Source organism: Oncorhynchus kisutch, linkage group LG18, assembly GCF_002021735.2.
Source record: "Oncorhynchus kisutch isolate 150728-3 linkage group LG18, Okis_V2, whole genome shotgun sequence".
Lineage (NCBI taxonomy): Eukaryota > Metazoa > Chordata > Actinopteri > Salmoniformes > Salmonidae > Oncorhynchus > Oncorhynchus kisutch.
The window spans coordinates 69200012-69216984 of record NC_034191.2 but is presented as its reverse complement, the minus strand read 5'-3'; the positions used below and the strand labels follow the sequence as shown (position 1 = coordinate 69216984).

At 46.2% G+C, this 16973-nt stretch overlaps 1 protein-coding gene across 1 annotated transcript in view; it reads left to right on the top strand.

The window, feature by feature from the left end:
- The window catches only part of LOC109909883 (brother of CDO), a 52702-nt gene that overhangs the window by 17632 nt on the left and 18097 nt on the right, over positions 1-16973 (top strand). The window contains exons 2-3 of the mRNA XM_031796638.1: positions 6509-6634; positions 8319-8600. Of these exons, the coding sequence (XP_031652498.1) occupies positions 6526-6634; positions 8319-8600 (391 nt within the window). The 5' untranslated portion in view covers positions 6509-6525. The remainder of the gene's footprint in view (positions 1-6508; positions 6635-8318; positions 8601-16973) is intronic.

The following is a 16973-nucleotide window of genomic DNA, read 5'->3' as shown; positions in this document are numbered from 1 at the left end:
CTCCCCCACCCCTCCTGTGTCCTCTCTCCCACACCTCCTTGTCCTCTCTCCCCCACCCCTCCTGTGTCCTCTCTCCTCTCCCCCACCCCTCCTGTGTCCTCTCTCCTCTCCCCCACCCCTCCTGTGTCCTCTCTCCCACCTCTCCCACCCCCCCTGTGTCCTCTCTCCCACCCCTCCTGTGTCCTCTCTCTCCTCTCTCTCCCACCCCTCCTGTGTCCTCTCTCTCCTCTCTCTCCCACCCCTCCTGTGTCCTCTCTCTCCTCTCTCCCCCACCCATCCTGTGTCCTCTCTCTCCATGCCAGAAAGCAGATGGAATGTGAGTGCTCAGGGAGGAGGCTCCAGCCTAGTTTTATCCAATTAGCAGGCTTGTCAAATGAATTTATCCTGGGAGGCAGGGGGACAATAGGGAACCCAGGAACCCTGCCTGCACCACAAAGAGGCTTTATCAACATACTCCTAATACGTTTCACCATGTCATACTACTAAACCCCATACTGAACGTATGCCCATAGTACTAATGCAACATCCAAGACTCATACATACTGTTTGCAATCTCCCCATCTCATACAAGAGCAATCAACATACTCAGTCATACACATGCACCCAACACACATACATACCGATGTACACATATTATAGGTCAGCCCGACCCATACACACATACTCACAAGTCATGCGTATAGACACACACAAACTACTGCAGCATAGCTGTGGGAAGTAGGAGTGCTGAGGGTGCTGCAGCACCCCCTGATAAATAGTTGTATTATATGTTTTTATAAATAAAACAGTAATTCTACTAAATGTGTGATCTAGGCCTTTATTACTCCTGTATGAGCGGAGAAACATACTCTGCATCTCTGTCCTAAATCAGAGGAGCTGTCTCTGTGTGGCTGTTCTAAATCAGAGGAGCTGTCTCTGTGTGTCTCTGTTCTAAATCAGAGGAGCTGTCTCTGTGTCTCTGTTCTAAATCAGAGGAGCTGTCTCTGTGTCTCTGTTCTAAATCAGAGGAGCTGTCTCTGTGTGTCTGTCCTAAATCAGAGGAGCTGTCTCTGTGTGTCTGTCCTAAATCAGAGGAGCTGTCTCTGTGTTTCTGTCCTAAATCAGAGGAGCTGTCTCTGTGTGTCTCTGTTCTAAATCAGAGGAGCTGTCTCTGTGTGGCTCTGTTCTAAATCAGAGGAGCTGTCTCTGTGTGTCTCTGTCCTAAATCAGAGGAGCTGTCTCTGTGTTTCTGTCCTAAATCAGAGGAGCTGTCTCTGTGTGTCTCTGTTCTAAATCAGAGGAGCTGTCTCTGTGTTTCTGTCCTAAATCAGAGGAACCGTCTCTGTGTGTCTTTCCTAAATCAGAGGAGCTGTCTCTGTGTGTCTCTGTTCTAAATCAGAGGAGCTGTCTCTGTGTGTCTCTGTTCTAAATCAGAGGAGCTGTCTCTGTGTTTCTGTCCTAAATCAGAGGAGCTGTCTCTGTGTGTCTCTGTCCTAAATCAGAGGAGCTGTCTCTGTGTTTCTGTCCTAAATCAGAGGAGCTGTCTCTGTGTGTCTCTGTCCTAAATCAGAGGAGCTGTCCCTTTGTGTCTCTGTTCTAAATCAGAGGAGCTGTCTCTGTGTGTCTCTGTTCTAAATCAGAGGAGCTGTCTCTGTGTTTCTGTCCTAAATCAGAGGAGCTGTCTCTGTTCTAAATCAGAGGAGCTGTCTCTGTGTTTCTGTCCTAAATCAGAGGAGCTGTCTCTGTGTTTCTGTCCTAAATCAGAGGAGCCGTCTCTGTGTGTCTTTCCTAAATCAGAGGAGCTGTCTCTGTGTGTCTCTGTTCTAAATCAGAGGAGCTGTCTCTGTGTGTCTCTGTTCTAAATCAGAGGAGCAGTCTCTGTGTTTCTGTCCTAAATCAGAGGAGCTGTCTCTGTGTGTCTCTGTTCTAAATCAGAGGAGCTGTCTCTGTGTGTCTCTGTTCTAAATCAGAGGAGCAGTCTCTGTGTTTCTGTCCTAAATCAGAGGAGCTGTCTCTGTGTGTCTCTGTTCTAAATCAGAGGAGCTGTCACTGTGTTTCTGTCATAAATCAGAGGAGCCGTCTCTGTGTGTCTATCCTAAATCAGAGGAGCTGTCTCTGTGTGTCTCTGTTCTAAATCAGAGGAGCTGTCTCTGTGTTTCTGTCCTAAATCAGAGGAGCTGTCTCTGTGTTTCTGTCCTAAATCAGAGGAGCTGTCTCTGTGTGTCTGTTCTAAATCAGAGGAGCTGTCTCTGTGTGTCTGTCCTAAATCAGAGGAGCTGTCTCTGTGTGTCTGTCCTAAATCAGAGGAGCTGTCTCTGTGTGTCTCTGTTCTAAATCAGAGGAGCTGTCTCTGTGTTTCTGTCCTAAATCAGAGGAGCTGTCTCTGTGTTTCTGTCCTAAATCAGAGGAGCTGTCCCTGTGTGTCTCTGTCCTAAATCAGAGGAGCTGTCTCTGTGTGTCTCTGTCCTAAATCAGAGGAGCTGTCTCTGTGTTTCTGTCCTAAATCAGAGGAGCTGTCTCTGTGTGTCTGTCCTAAATCAGAGGAGCTGTCTCTGTGTGTCTGTCCTAAATCAGAGGAGCTGTCTCTGTGTGTCTCTGTTCTAAATCAGAGGAGCTGTCTCTGTGTTTCTGTCCTAAATCAGAGGAGCTGTCTCTGTGTTTCTGTCCTAAATCAGAGGAGCTGTCCCTGTGTGTCTCTGTCCTAAATCAGAGGAGCTGTCTCTGTGTGTCTCTGTCCTAAATCAGAGGAGCTGTCTCTGTGTTTCTGTCCTAAATCAGAGGAGCTGTCTCTGTGGGTCTCTGTTCTAAATCAGAGGAGCTGTCTCTGTGTGTCTCTGTTCTAAATCAACCACCATCTGCGCTGTGATGCGATGGAGAGAGAGACAGGGGAGGAGAGGAACTAAGAAGAAGAAGGATGGATTAGTATCTCCCTCCTCTCCCTCTCCCCCTGTCTCTCTCTGTGTCTCTGCTGGAATGGATTGATGGAAAAAGTTGTGTTGAGGCCAGCTTGTCATCATGAGGCAAGGTATCTGCTAAGCAAATCCAGTCTGATTAATGGATCTAGAAGAGACCGAGTCAAAGATGAGGCTGCGTTTAGGGAGGCTTGACGTGGGAGAGGTTCTCATGAAATAACAAGAGTGTTTGTAAAGCCATGATAAAGCATGTGATACACTAGTGTGTGTGTGTGTACAAGTTTGTTAGTCACAAGTGTGAGTTTCGTTAGTCTGTTGTGGACATGTTGCTGTGTGTGTGTGTCTTTCTACTACTTTGTTTTTGAGGATTCGTACCTCCCATTGGGACCCACAGGTGGTTGGTTCACTAGATGAGACGGGTGTGTCTCGCGTGCGTGTGTATGTACGCGCACGTGTGTGTCTGTGTGTGTGTGCGGCAGCTGCACTTCTCTCCTGAAGTCCAGTCTTAGCCGTGTGGTGTCCCTTCTAGGTTAGTAGTAACAGTGGTTAGTTCTAGGTTAGTAGTAACAGTGGTTAGTTCTAGGTTAGTAGTAACAGTGGTTAGTTCTAGGTTAGTAGTAACAGTGGTTAGTTCTAGGTTAGTAGTAACAGTGGTTAGTTCTAGGTTAGTAGTAACAGTGGTTAGTTCTAGGTTAGTAGTAACAGTGGTTAGTTCTAGGTTAGTAGTAACAGTGGTTATCGGTTACTGTGTAGCCTAGCTATGTCCACCGGTTACTGTGTAGCCTAGCTATGTCCATTGGTTACAGTGTAACCTAGCTATGTCCATCGGTTACTGTGTAACCTAGCTATGTCCACCGGTTACTGTGTAGCCTAGCTATGTCCACCGGTTACTGTGTAGCCTAGCTATGTCCACCGGTTACTGTGTAGCCTAGCTATGTCCACCGGTTACTGTGTAGCCTAGCTATGTCCACCGGTTACTGTGTAGCCTAGCTATGTCCACCGGTTACTGTGTAGCCTAGCTATGTCCACCGGTTACTGTGTAGCCTAGCTATGTCCACCGGTTACTGTGTATCCTAGCTATGTCCATCGGTTACTGTGTAGCCTAGCTATGTCCATCGGTTACTGTGTAGCCTAGCTATGTCCATTGGTTACTGTGTAGCCTAGCTATGTCCATGTGGTTACTGTGTAGCCTAGCTATGTCCATGTGGTTACTGTGTAGCCTAGCTATGTCCATCGGTTACTGTGTAACCTAGCTATGTCCATCGGTTACTGTGTAACCTAGCTATGTCCATCGGTTACTGTGTAGCCTAGCTATGTCCATGTGGTTATGGTATTAGTCTTAGTTAGCCAAATACAGTTTTGGTTGTCTAGCCCCTGGGTGTGTATGCTTGTGCTTTGTGTGTATTTGTTAGGAAGCTCTTGATGTGTCCAGACTCAGTGTTAAAGTGCATGTTCCGGTATGTTCTAGACAGAGCTCATGTGATCCAGCCAGCCCATTTAGATCAAAGAGAGGAGAGAAATAAATCCAGGGGGGTTCTGGGTGGAGAGAGAAGGGTAAGAGATAAGGAAAGAAGGCCAGGGGGTTCTGGGTGGAGAGAGAAGGGTAAGAGATAAGGAAAGAAGGCCAGGGGGTTCTGGGTGGAGAGAGAAGGGTAAGAGATAAGGAAAGAAGGCCAGGGGGTTCTGGGTGGAGAGAGAAGGGTAAGAGATAAGGAAAGAAGGCCAGGGGGTTCTGGGTGGAGAGAGAAGGGTAAGAGATAAGGAAAGAAGGGCCAGGGGGTTCTGGGTAGAGAGAGAAGGGTAAGAGATAAGGAAAGAAGGCCAGGGGGTTCTGGGTAGAGAGAGAAGGGTAAGAGATAAGGAAAGAAGGCCAGGGGGTTCTGGGTAGAGAGAGAAGGGTAAGAGATAAGGAAAGAAGGCCAGGGGGTTCTGGGTAGAGAGAGAAGGGTAAGAGATAAGGAAATAAGGCCAGGGGGTTCTGGGTAGAGAGAGAAGGGTAAGAGATAAGGAAAGAAGGCCAGGGGGTTCTGGGTAGAGAGAGAAGGGTAAGAGATAAGGAAAGAAGGCCAGGGGGTTCTGGGTAGAGAGAGAAGGGTAAGAGATAAGGAAAGAAGGCCAGGGGGTTCTGGGTAGAGAGAGAAGGGTAAGAGATAAGGAAAGAAGGCCAGGGGGTTCTGGGTAGAGAGAGAAGGGTAGGATAGTAATAATAGTGAACAACTACAGAAGATGTTTTGCTTAGAACCCTGTTTCCACCAACCACTCTCTCCCCTGTCCAGCTCTGGGTGAGTGCATGTGTGTTTTCTGTGTGCGTGCATGTGTGTTTTCTGTGTGAGAGCATGTGTGTTTTCTGTGTGCGTGCATGTGTGTTTTCTGTGTGAGAGCATGTGTGTTTTCTGTGTGCGTGCATGTGTGTTTTCTGTGTGAGAGCATGTGTGTTTTCTGTGTGCGTGCATGTGTGTTTTCTGTGTGAGAGCATGTGTGTTTTCTGTGTGCGTGCATGTGTGTTTTCTGTGTGAGAGCATGTGTGTTTTCTGTGTGCGTGCATGTGTGTTTTCTGTGTGTGTGCATGTGTGTTTGCTGTGTGTGTGCATGTGTGTTTGCTGTGTGAGTGCATGTGTGTTTGCTGTGTGAGTGCATGTGTGAATGCATGTGTGTTTTCTGTGTGCGTGCATGTGTGTTTTCTGTGTGCGTGCATATGTGTTTGCTGTGTGGGTGCATGTAAGTTTGCTGTGTGAGTGCATGTGTGTTTGCTGTGTGGGTGCATGTGTTTGCTGTGTGGGTGCATGTGTGTTTGCTGTGTGGGTGCATGTAAGTTTGCTGTGTGAGTGCATGAGAGAGAGATTTCCAGTCTGGGAGCTGTATGGACCACCCTCCTCATCCTGGCAGGAAGTTGTTAGTTTAACCTGACAGGGAAGAATTTGGGAAACTTGGCAGAGAGCCACGAGGGAGAGAGAAAATCTCCCCGCTCGGCATTAACTGTTAATAGACTGACCATTACCCCTCTCTCTTTTTCTCTCTTTTTTTTCTCTCTCCCCCCTGATTTCTTGCCTTATTTCTCCCTCTCTCATATCTCATACACACAATCTACACACGAATATTCATATGAGGTCCTGCTCACACACCCACTGCTGCACTACTAGCACCCCCCCCTCCCCTCCTCCTTGTAGTCAGTTGTTCTTTGTACTGAGTGGTGAATACAGGCTCTGTGTATCCCCTTCCTCTACCTGTATCTGCTCCACCTGAATGGGGGGAGAGGCGCAGAAGGATGAAGGGAGAGGCTGATGGGTGCGGGAGGAAAGGAGGATGGGGGCTGACGGAAAAGAAAGGTTTTGTTTGTCTGGGCTGGAGTTGTGTTTCTGAGGGCGGGCCTCTGCTGTGACTAGGACCCTCACCTGGTCTCTACCTTTCAGTGGGGTGTTTGTATGTGTCTGAGTGTTTTCCGCTGTGTGTGGAGGTTTGTTTATGATGTTGCCATGGGATCTGTCAGTGGTATGGTAGTTAGAGTGGTTGTTGGTTTAGTGACAGAATGTGTGTGGGAATGAGTGGATTCATATTGTTTGTTTTGAGTGTTGTAAATCTGTGTATGACATTTGACCCCCTCTCTCTCTCTCCATCAGGGGGTAGTGTATGGAAGATGTCTGGAACAGACTGGACTCCGTGGATGAAAAAGCGACGGGCGCGAGTGCTGTGTGCTCTGGGTGCTGTGCTACTGTGCTGCCTACAGGGCGGCGCCACTGTCACTGGTGAGTAGAGCGCTGGTCATGTCACTGTCACTGGTGAGTAGAGCGCTGGTCATGTCACTGTCACTGGTGAGTAGAGTGCTATTCATGTCACTGGTGAGTAGAGTGCTGGTCATGTCACTGTCACTGGTGAGTAGAGCGCTGGTCATGTCACTGTCACTGGTGAGTAGAGTGCTGGTCATGTCACAGCATCCCAACAGGGAACCAGGGATAGTCATAGAGATAATAACATGTCTCAGATAACAGTGAACCAGGGATAGTCATAGAGATAATAACATGTCTCAGATAACAGTGAACCAGGGATAGTCATAGAGATAATAACATGTCTCAGATAACAGTGAACCAGGGATAGTCATAGAGATAATAACATGTCTCAGATAACAGTGAACCAGGGACAGTCATAGAGATAATAACATGTATGTGATAACAGGGAACCAGGGATAGTCATAGAGATAATAACATGTCTGAGATTACAGGGAACCAGGGATTGTCATAGAGATAATAACATGTCTGAGATAACAGGGAACCAGGGATAGTCATAGAGATAATAACATGTCTGAGATAACAGTGAACCAGGGATTGTCATAGAGATAATAACATGTCTGAGATAACAGGGAACCAGGGATAGTCATAGAGATAATAACATGTCTGAGATAACAGGGAACCAGGGATAGTCATAGAGATAATAACATGTCTGAGATTACAGGGAACCAGGGATTGTCATAGAGATACTGAGATGTCTGAGATAACAGGGAACCAGGGATTGTCATAGAGATACTGGGATGTCTGAGATAACAGGGATCTATCTCAACTAATGTGTTATTAACGATGGAGGTTTACACCAAGTTGTTCATCATCCCTCTCTCCCATCCCTCCCTCTATCCATCATCCCTCTCTCCCATCCCTCCCTCTCTCCCCTCCCTCTCTCTCCCATCCCTCTCTATCCCACCCCTACCTCTCTCTCCCATCCCTCCATCTCTCTCCCATCTCTTCCCTCTCTCTCCTATCTCTCCCCTCCCTCTCTCCCATCTCTCCCTCTCCCACCCCTACCTCTCCCTCCCATCTCTCTCCCATCCCTCCATCTCTCCCCTCCCCCTCTCCCCTCCCTCCCTCTCTCCAATCCCTCCCTCTCTCTCTCTCCTATCTTTCTGTCTCTTCTATTTCTCCCTCTCTCCCATCCCTCCCTCTCTCCCATCCCTCCCTCTCTCCCATCCCTCCCTCTCTCCCATCCCTCCCTCTCTCTCTCCTATCTTTCTGTCTCTTCTATTTCTCCCTCTCTCCCATCCCTCCCTCTCTCCCATCCCTCCCTCTCTCCCATCCCTCCCTCTCTCCTATCTCTCCCTGTCTCCCATCCCTCCCTCTGTCCCATTTCTCCCTCTCTCCTATCCCTCCCTCTCTCCCATCCCTCCCTCTCTCCCATCCCTCCCTCTCTCCTATCTCTCCTATTTCTCCCTCTCTCCCATCCCTCCCTCTCTCCTATTTCTCCCTCTCTCCCATCCCTCCCTCTCTCCTATTTCTCCCTCTCTCCCATCCCTCCCTCTCTCCTATTTCTCCCTCTCTCCCATCCCTCCCTCTCTCCTATTTCTCCCTCTCTCCCATCCCTCCCTCTCTCCCATCTCTCCCTCTCTCCCATCTCTCCCTCTCTCCCATCTCTCCCTCTCTCCCATCTCTCCCTCCCTCCTCCCAGATGAAGTGGCAGTGTTCACAGAGGAGCCTCTGTCGGTGGTGCAGAAGTTAGGTGGTAGCGTGACCCTGAGGTGCAGCGCCCGACCCCCCTCGGCCAACATCAGCTGGCGGCTGAACGGGCGTGAGCTGGTTGCCGGGGCTGGTGGGGACCTGGGGGTGGTACTGGAGCCTGGCACGCTGCTCATCCCAGTCCTCACCAACCTCACCCTGGGCAGGTACCAGTGTGTGGCCAGCACCAATGCAGGGGGACTGGCCAGTGTGCCGGCCAACGTCACCGCTGCCAGTGAGTAGCTGTTTATGCATTTCTGGTTTATTTGAATAGTGAGTGAGTCTGGTAGTGTTCTGTAAGTGTGTTTTTTTTCTATTCATTTTAGGCCTTTTGGAAAAAACAGCGTCACTTTCAATTATCACAGTGAGCATATCATGTATCTTACAAACAATCAGTCATAATACAACATTGTGTTGTTTAGTGTGTAGATGTAGATTAGTCAGCAAGACCTTTGTATGGTAGTGTCATCTGACTCCATAGTGGGGAGACGGGAATAATAATGCTGTGTAGTAGTGTGGTGTAGTAGTGTGGTGTAGTAGTGTAGTGTGGTGTAGTAGTGTAGTGTGGTGTAGTAGTGTAGTGTAGTAGTATAGTAGTGTGGTGTAGTAGTGTGGTAGTGTAGTAGAATAGTAGTGTAGTGTAGAGGTGTAGTGCTTGGCCATCTAGTGGTGTGTAGTGTAGTGCTTGGTCATCTAGTGGTGTGTAGTGGTACTATAATGGTAGAGAAGTTGTAGTGTCTGTCAGGGGACTGAGAGGGGGTCTGCCTGGAGCAGTGTAATGTGACCCTGAAGCCAGGTGGCCAGGGGAGGGAAGGAGACCCTGGGGTCGTTGTGAATGGGACCTCCTCCCTGGCTCTCAACTCTTCTCCCCAGCTCCCCAGGACACAACCTCCCCAACAAGGGGCCAGGGTTCTGGTCTAGAAGCACGGTTTTGACTATAGGCCTGCTTCGGTACTGCAGTTTAACTGACGCCCGGCCCAGAAAGACATGGAGAAGTCCGATATTTAAAGAAAATCGTAATAAGACACTTTAGTCATCACCTCTGTGCACAAAGCAGCCATTGAATCGTCAAAGATATTAACGTTATATTCATCCAATGTCTGCCATGTCCAATCTCTCGTATTCCAAGATGGCATAGCAGTTCAGAAGTCTTTTGTCCTCGTCTTGTCGTGTCCCGTATATATATATTTACAACTTTTTTTCACATACATTTTTTAAATTTTCCATCAACTCATCTTCAAAACACTCTCCTGCAACCCTCCTCACCAATTTATATTTATAAAAAAGTATTATTTACCTCAAATCTGTAATCCTCCAAGAAGCTAGCCAGAAACTCCAAGAAGCTAGTCAGAAACTAGCCAGGAGCTAGCCAGAAGCTAGCCCAGAAGCTAATCCAGAAGCTAATCGGAAGCTAGTTCAGAAGCTAGTTAGCTTCTTTACTGGCAAATCGTTAGTATTCAGCTAACCACGGTTTGTGGTCATCAGCTATCCTTTAGCTCGAAAATCTATCGGCAGTTTTGTACGGCGCAGCGCGGCTCGGAACGGAACATACCGGACCAATTTTTCTCTCCATGTCCCTGGATTTCAACCGCTCTCTGGACATTCATACCTGGATCTCACAGCTAGCTAGCTGCTATCCGTATGACTATCGGCTTTCGTCGATTCCGGAGCAAACATCAATTATTCCGGAGCTAGCCAGCTCCGTCAATCACTCCTGAGTTCCATCAATCACTCCTGGGCTGCAGTCACCTATCCGGACCCGTTTTGCTGCCTACGCGGAGCCCCACCGGGCCTTCACAACTGGACTGCCAACGTTATCTACCCGAAGGAGTTATCCGGCTGGCTCCTCCGTCGCGACGTTACCTGAATGCCCATCTGCGGCCTGCTAACCGTTAGCTGTCTTATCGGCTGCTATCTGAATAGACAATCGGACAATTTATTTATTTATTTTTTATTATTATTATGTTTTCTTCTTGGGCCTCTATAACTATATCTATTGTTTTTCTTTTTGTTGTTGTTGTGTGATTTGGATTAATCCCCTCTACCACACGGAATCCCACTAATCTACTGATGGAACGCAAGAGGTGGCTAATAACAGACCTCCATCCTATGCTAGCTTGCTACCGATGGCCTGGCTAGCTGTCTAAATCGCCGCGACCCCCAACCAACCTCTCCACTCACTGGACCCTTTTGATCACTCGACTAAGCATGCCTCTCCATAATGTCAATATGTCTTGTCCATTGCTGTTCTGGTTAGTGTTTATTGGCTTATTTCACTGTAGAGCCTCTAGTCCTGCTCACTATACCTTATCCAACCTATTAGTTCCACCACCCACACATGCAATGACATCTCCTGGTTTCAATTATGTTTCTAGAGACAATATCTCTCTCTTCATCACTCAATACCTAGGTTTACCTCCACTGTATTCACATCCTACCATACCTTTGTCTGTACATTATACCCTGATGCTATTTTATCGCCCCCAGAAACCTCCTTTTACTCTCTGTTCCAGACGTTCTAGACGACCAATTCTTATTGCTTTTAGCCGCACCCTTATTCTACTCCTCCTATGTTCCTCTGGCGATGTAGAGGTGAATCCAGGCCCTGCAGTGCCTAGCTCCACTCCTATTCCCCAGCCGCTCTCTTTTGACGACTTCTGTAACCGTAATAGCCTTGGTTTCATGCATGTTAACATTAGAAGCCTCCTCCCTAAGTTTGTTCTATTCACTGCTTTAGCACACTCTGCCAACCCGGATGTTCTAGCTGTGTCTGAATCCTGGCTTAGGAAGACCACCAAAAATTCAGAAATTTTAATTCCAAACTACAACATTTTCAGACAAGATAGAACTGTCAAAGGGGGCGGTGTTGCAATCTACTGCAAAGATAGCCTGCAGAGTTCTGTCCTACTATCCAGGTCTGTACCCAAACAATTTGAACTTCTACTTCTAACAAGTCTCTCACCATTGCCACCTGCTATAGACCACCCTCTGCCCCTAGCTGTGCTCTGGACACCATATGTGAACTGATTGCCCCCCCATCTATCTTCAGAGCTCGTGCTGCTAGGCGACCTAAACTGGAACATGCTTAACACCCCAGCCATCCTACAATCTAAACTTGATGCCCTCAATCTCACACAAATTATCAATGAACCTACCAGGTACCTCCCCAAAGCCTTAAACACGGGCACCCTCATAGATATCATCCTAACCAACTTGCCCTCTAAATACACCTCTGCTGTCTTCAACCAAGATCTCAGCGATCACTGCCTCATTGCCTGCATCCGTAATGGGTCAGCGGTCAAACAACCTCCACTCATCACTGTAAAACGCTCCCTGAAACACTTCAGCGAGCAGGCCTTTCTAATCGACCTGGCTGGGGTATCCTGGAAGGATATTGATCTCATCCCGTCAGTAGAGGATGCCTGGATATTTTTTTTAAATGCCTTCCTAACCATCTTAAATAAACATGCCCCATTCAAGAAATTTAGAACCAGGAACAGATATAGCCCTTGGTTCTCCCCAGACCTGACTGCCCTTAACCAACACAAAAACATCCTATGGCGTTCTGCATTAGCATCGAACAGCCCCTGTGATATGCAGCTGTTCAGGGAAGCTAGAAACCATTATACATAGTCAGTTAGAAAAGCCAAGGCTAGCTTCTTCAAGCAGAAATTTGCTTCCTGCAACACTAACTCAAAAAAGTTCTGGGACACTGTAAAGTCCATGGAGAATAAGAACACCTCCTCCCAGCTGCCCACTGCACTGAAGATAGGAAACACTGTCACCACAGATAAATCCACCATAATTGAGAATTTCAATAAGCATTTTTCTACGGCTGGCCATGCTTTCCACCTGGCTACTCCTACCCCGGTCAACAGCACTGCACCCCCAACAGCAACTCGCCCAAGCCTTCCCCATTTCTCCTTCTCCCAAATCCGTTCAGCTGATGTTCTGAAAGAGCTGCAAAATCTGGACCCCTACAAATCAGCCGGGCTAGACAATCTGGACCCTTTCTTTCTAAAATGATCTGCCGAAATTGTTGCCACCCCTATTACTAGCCTGTTCAACCTCTCTTTCGTGTCGTCTGAGATTCCCAAAGATTGGAAAGCAGCTGCGGTCATCCCCCTCTTCAAAGGGGGGGACACTCTTGACCCAAACTGCTACAGACCTATATCTATCCTACCATGCCTTTCTAAGGTCTTCGAAAGCAAAGTCAACAAACAGATTACCGACAATTTCGAATCTCACCATACCTTCTCTGCTATGCAATCTGGTTTCAGAGCTGGTCATGGGTGCACCTCAGCCACGCTCAAGGTCCTAAACGATATCTTAACCGCCATCGATAAGAAACATTACTGTGCAGCCGTATTCATTGATCTGGCCAAGGCTTTCGACTCTGTCAATCACCACATCCTCATCGGCAGACTCGACAGCCTTGGTTTTTCTAATGACTGCCTAGCCTGGTTCACCAACTACTTTGCAGACAGTTCAGTGTGTCAAATCGGAGGGCATGTTGTCCGGACCTCTGGCAGTCTCTATGGGGGTACCACAGGGTTCAATTCTCGGGCCGACTCTTTTCTCTGTATATATCAATGATGTCGCTCTTGCTGCGGGCGATTCCCTGATCCACCTCTACGCAGACGACACCATTCTGTATACTTCTGGCCCTTCCTTGGACACTGTGCTAACTAACCTCCAAACAAGCTTCAATGCCATACAACACTCCTTCCGTGGCCTCCAACTGCTCTTAAATGCTAGTAAAACCAAATGCATGCTTTTCAACCGTTCGCTGCCCTCACCTGCCTGCCCGACTAGCATCACCACCCTGGACGGTTCTGACCTAGAATATGTGGACAACTATAAATACCTAGGTGTCTGGTTAGACTGTAAACTCTCCTTCCAGACTCATATTAAACATCTCCAATCAAAAATCTAATCTTGAATCGTCTTTCTATTTCACAACAAAGCCTCCTTCACTCACACCGCCAAACTTACCCTAGTAAAACTAACTATCCTACCGATCCTCGACTTCGGCGATGTTGTCTACAAAAATAGCTTTCAACACTCTACTCAGCAATTTTTTTTATTTTTAACCTTTATTTTACTAGGCAAGTCAGTTAAGAACAAATTCTTATTTTCAATGACGGCCTAGGAACAGTGGGTTCACTGCCTGCTCAGGGGCAGAACGACAGATGTGTACCTTGTCAGCTCGGGGATTCGAACTTGCAACCTTTCAGTTACTAGTCCAACGCTCTAACCACTAGGCTACCCTGCCGCCCCAGTTCACTGGTCACGATAACAACACCCACCCATAGCACACGTTCCAGCAGGTATATCTCACTGATCATCCCCAAAGCCAACACCTCATGTGGCCGCCTTTCCTTCCAGTTCTCTGCTGCCAGTGACTGGAACGAACTGCAAAAATCGCTGAAGTTGGAGACTTTTATTTCCCTCACCAACTTTAAACATCAACTATCTGAGCAGCTAACCGATCGCTGCAGTTGTACATAGTCCATCTGTAAATAGCCCACCCAATCTATCTACCTCATCCCCATACTGTTTTTATTTGATTTCCTTTTCTGCTCTTTTGCACATCAGTATCTCTACTTGCACATCATCATCTGCTCATTTATCACTCCAGTGTTAATCTGCTAAATTGTAACTGTTCGCTCCTATTGGCCTATTTATTGCCTACCTCCTCATGCCTTTTGCACACACTGTATATAGACTTTCTTTTTTCTACTGTGTCATTGATTTGTTTATTGTGTTATTGGCTTGTTTATTGTTTACTCCATGTGTAACTCTGTGTTGTTGTCTGCATCACACTGCTTTGCTTTATCTTGGCCAGGTTGCAGTTGCAAATGAGAACTTGTTCTCAGCTAGCCTACCTGGTTAAATAAAAATGAAATAAAAAACATGTAAACCGGGAGCAACCCGAAAATATAGACTGTCCATGAATCGCCGTACGCGAACGTGAGTAGATTACATTGAAAACAAAGGTTGGACATCTTGGACACAGTCTCTAGGTCTGTTATATCTCAGTGCTCCCCACCTCCCCTCTCCCCACCACACCACATTCCTCTAACGGGGGAGTTATGGCTCCGTAATTTAGGGAGAGGGCTGCTTTTTTTGTGAGGGTGTGTGATGGTTGTGTGATTGTGTGTGAGGTTGTGTGTTAGGCCTGTGTTTGTATCTGTGTGTGATGTTTTGTGAGGTTGTCTCTGGTATTTTGTAAGTGTGTGACTGTGTGTGTAGTGTTTTTAGAGAGTGTGTGTGTAGTGTTTTTAGAGAGTGTGTGTAGTGTTTTAGAGAGAGTGTGTGTGTGTGTAGTGTTTTTAGAGAGTGTGTGTGTAGTGTTTTTAGAGAGTGTGTGTGTAGTGTTTTTAGAGAGTGTGTGTAGTGTTTTAGAGAGAGTGTGTGTGTGTGTAGTGTTTTTAGAGAGACTGTATTGTGTTTTTAGAGTATGTGTAGTGTTTGTAGAGAGAGTGTGTGTGTAGTGTCTTTAGAGAGTGTGTAGTGTTTTTAGAGAGTGTGTGTGTGTAGTGTTTTTACATAGTGTGTGTGTGTAGTATTTTTAGAGTGTGTGGGTGTAGTGTTTTTAGAGAGTGTGTGTGTAGTGTTTTTAGAGAGTGTGTGTAGTGTTTTAGAGAGAGTGTGTGTGTGTGTAGTGTTTTTAGAGAGACTGTATTGTGTTTTTAGAGTATGTGTAGTGTTTGTAGAGAGAGTGTGTGTGTAGTGTCTTTAGAGAGTGTGTAGTGTTTTTAGAGAGTGTGTGTGTGTAGTGTTTTTACATAGTGTGTGTGTGTAGTGGTTTTAGAGTGTGTGTGTGTGTGTAGTAATTTTAGAGAGAGCATGTGTGTAGTGTTTTTAGACAGTGTGTGTAGTGTTTGTAGAGAGAGTGTGTGTGTGTAGTGTTTTTACAGAGTGTGTGTGTGTGTGGTAATTTTAGAGGGAGCACGTGTGTAGTGTTTTTAGACAGTGTGTGTAGTGTTTTTAGACAGTGTGTGTAGTGTTTGTAGAGAGAGTGTGTGTGTGTGTAGTGTTTTTACAGAGTGTGTGTGTGTGTGGTAATTTTAGAGGGAGCACGTGTGTAGTGTTTTTAGAGAGTGTGTGTGTAGTGTTTTTAGAGAGGGTGTGTGTAGTGTTTTTAGAGAGTGTGTGTAGTGTTTTTAGAGAGGGTGTGTGTAGTGTTTTTAGAGAGGGTGTGTGTAGTGTTTTTAGAGAGGGTGTGTGTAGTGTTTTTAGAGAGTGTGTGTAGTGTCTTTAGAGAGTGTGTGTGTAGTGTTTTTAGAGAGTGTGTGTAGTGTTTTTAGAGAGTGTGTGTGTAGTGTCTTTAGAGAGTGCGTGTGTGTAGTGTTTTTAGAGAGTGTGTGTAGTGTTTTTAGACAGTGTGTGTAGTGTCTTTAGAGAGTGTGTGTGTAGTGTTTTTAGAGTGTGTGTGTGTGTAGTGTTTTTAGAGAGTGTGTAGTGTTTTTAGAGAGTGTGTGTGTGTGTGTAGTGTTTCAGAGAGTGTGTGTGTAGTGTTTTTACAGTGTGTAGTAATTTTAGAGAGAGCATGTGTGTAGTGTTTTTAGAGAGTAGTGTTTTTAGAGAGAGCGTAGTGTTTTTAGAGAGTGTGTGTGTAGTGTTTTTAGAGTGTGTGTGTAGTGTTTTTAGAGAGTGTGTGTGTGTAGTGTTTTTAGAGAGTGTGTGTGTGTGTGTAGTAATTTTAGAGAGAGCATGTGTGTAGTGTTTTTAGACAGTGTGTGTAGTGTTTTTAGAGAGTGTGTGTGTGTAGTGTTTTTGCAGAGTGTGTGTGTGTGTAGTAATTTTAGAGAGAGCACGTGTGTAGTGTTTTTAGAGAGTGTGTGTGTAGTGTTTTTAGAGAGTGTGTGTGTGTCGTGTTTTTAGAGGGTGTGTGTAGTGTTTTTAGAGAGTGTGTGTAGTGTTTTTAGAGAGTGTGTGTAGTGTTTTTAGAGAGAGTGTGTGTGTGTGTGTAGTGTTTTTACAGAGTGTGTGTGTGTGTGTGTAGTAATTTTAGAGAGAGCACGTGTGTAGTGTTTTTAGAGAGTGTGTGTAGTGTTTTTAGAGTGTGTGTGTGTGTAGTGTTTTTAGAGTGTGTGTGTGTGTAGTGTCTTTAGAGAGTGTGTGTGTAGTGTTTTTAGAGTGTGTGTGTGTAGTGTTTTTAGAGAGTGTGTGTGTAGTGTCTTTAGAGAGTGTGTGTGTAGTGTTTTTAGAGTGTGTGTGTGTGTAGTGTTTTTAGAGAGTGTGTGTAGTGTTTTTAGAGAGTGTGTGTGTAGTGTTTCAGAGAGTGTGTGTGTAGTGTTTTTACAGAGTGTGTGTGTGTAGTAATTTTAGAGAGAGCATGTGTGTAGTGTTTTTAGAGAGTAGTGTTTTTAGAGAGAGCGTAGTGTTTTTAGAGAGTGTGTGTGTGTAGTGTTTTTAGAGAGAGCGTGTGTAGTGTTTTTAGAGAGAGCGTGTGTTTAGTGTTTTTAGACAGTGTGTGTGTAGTGTTTTTAGACAGTGTGTGTGTAGTGTTTTTAGACAGTGTGTGTAGTGTTTTTAGACAGTGTGTGTGTAGTGTTTTTAGACAGTGTGTGTAGTGTTTTTAGACAGTGTGTGTAGTGTT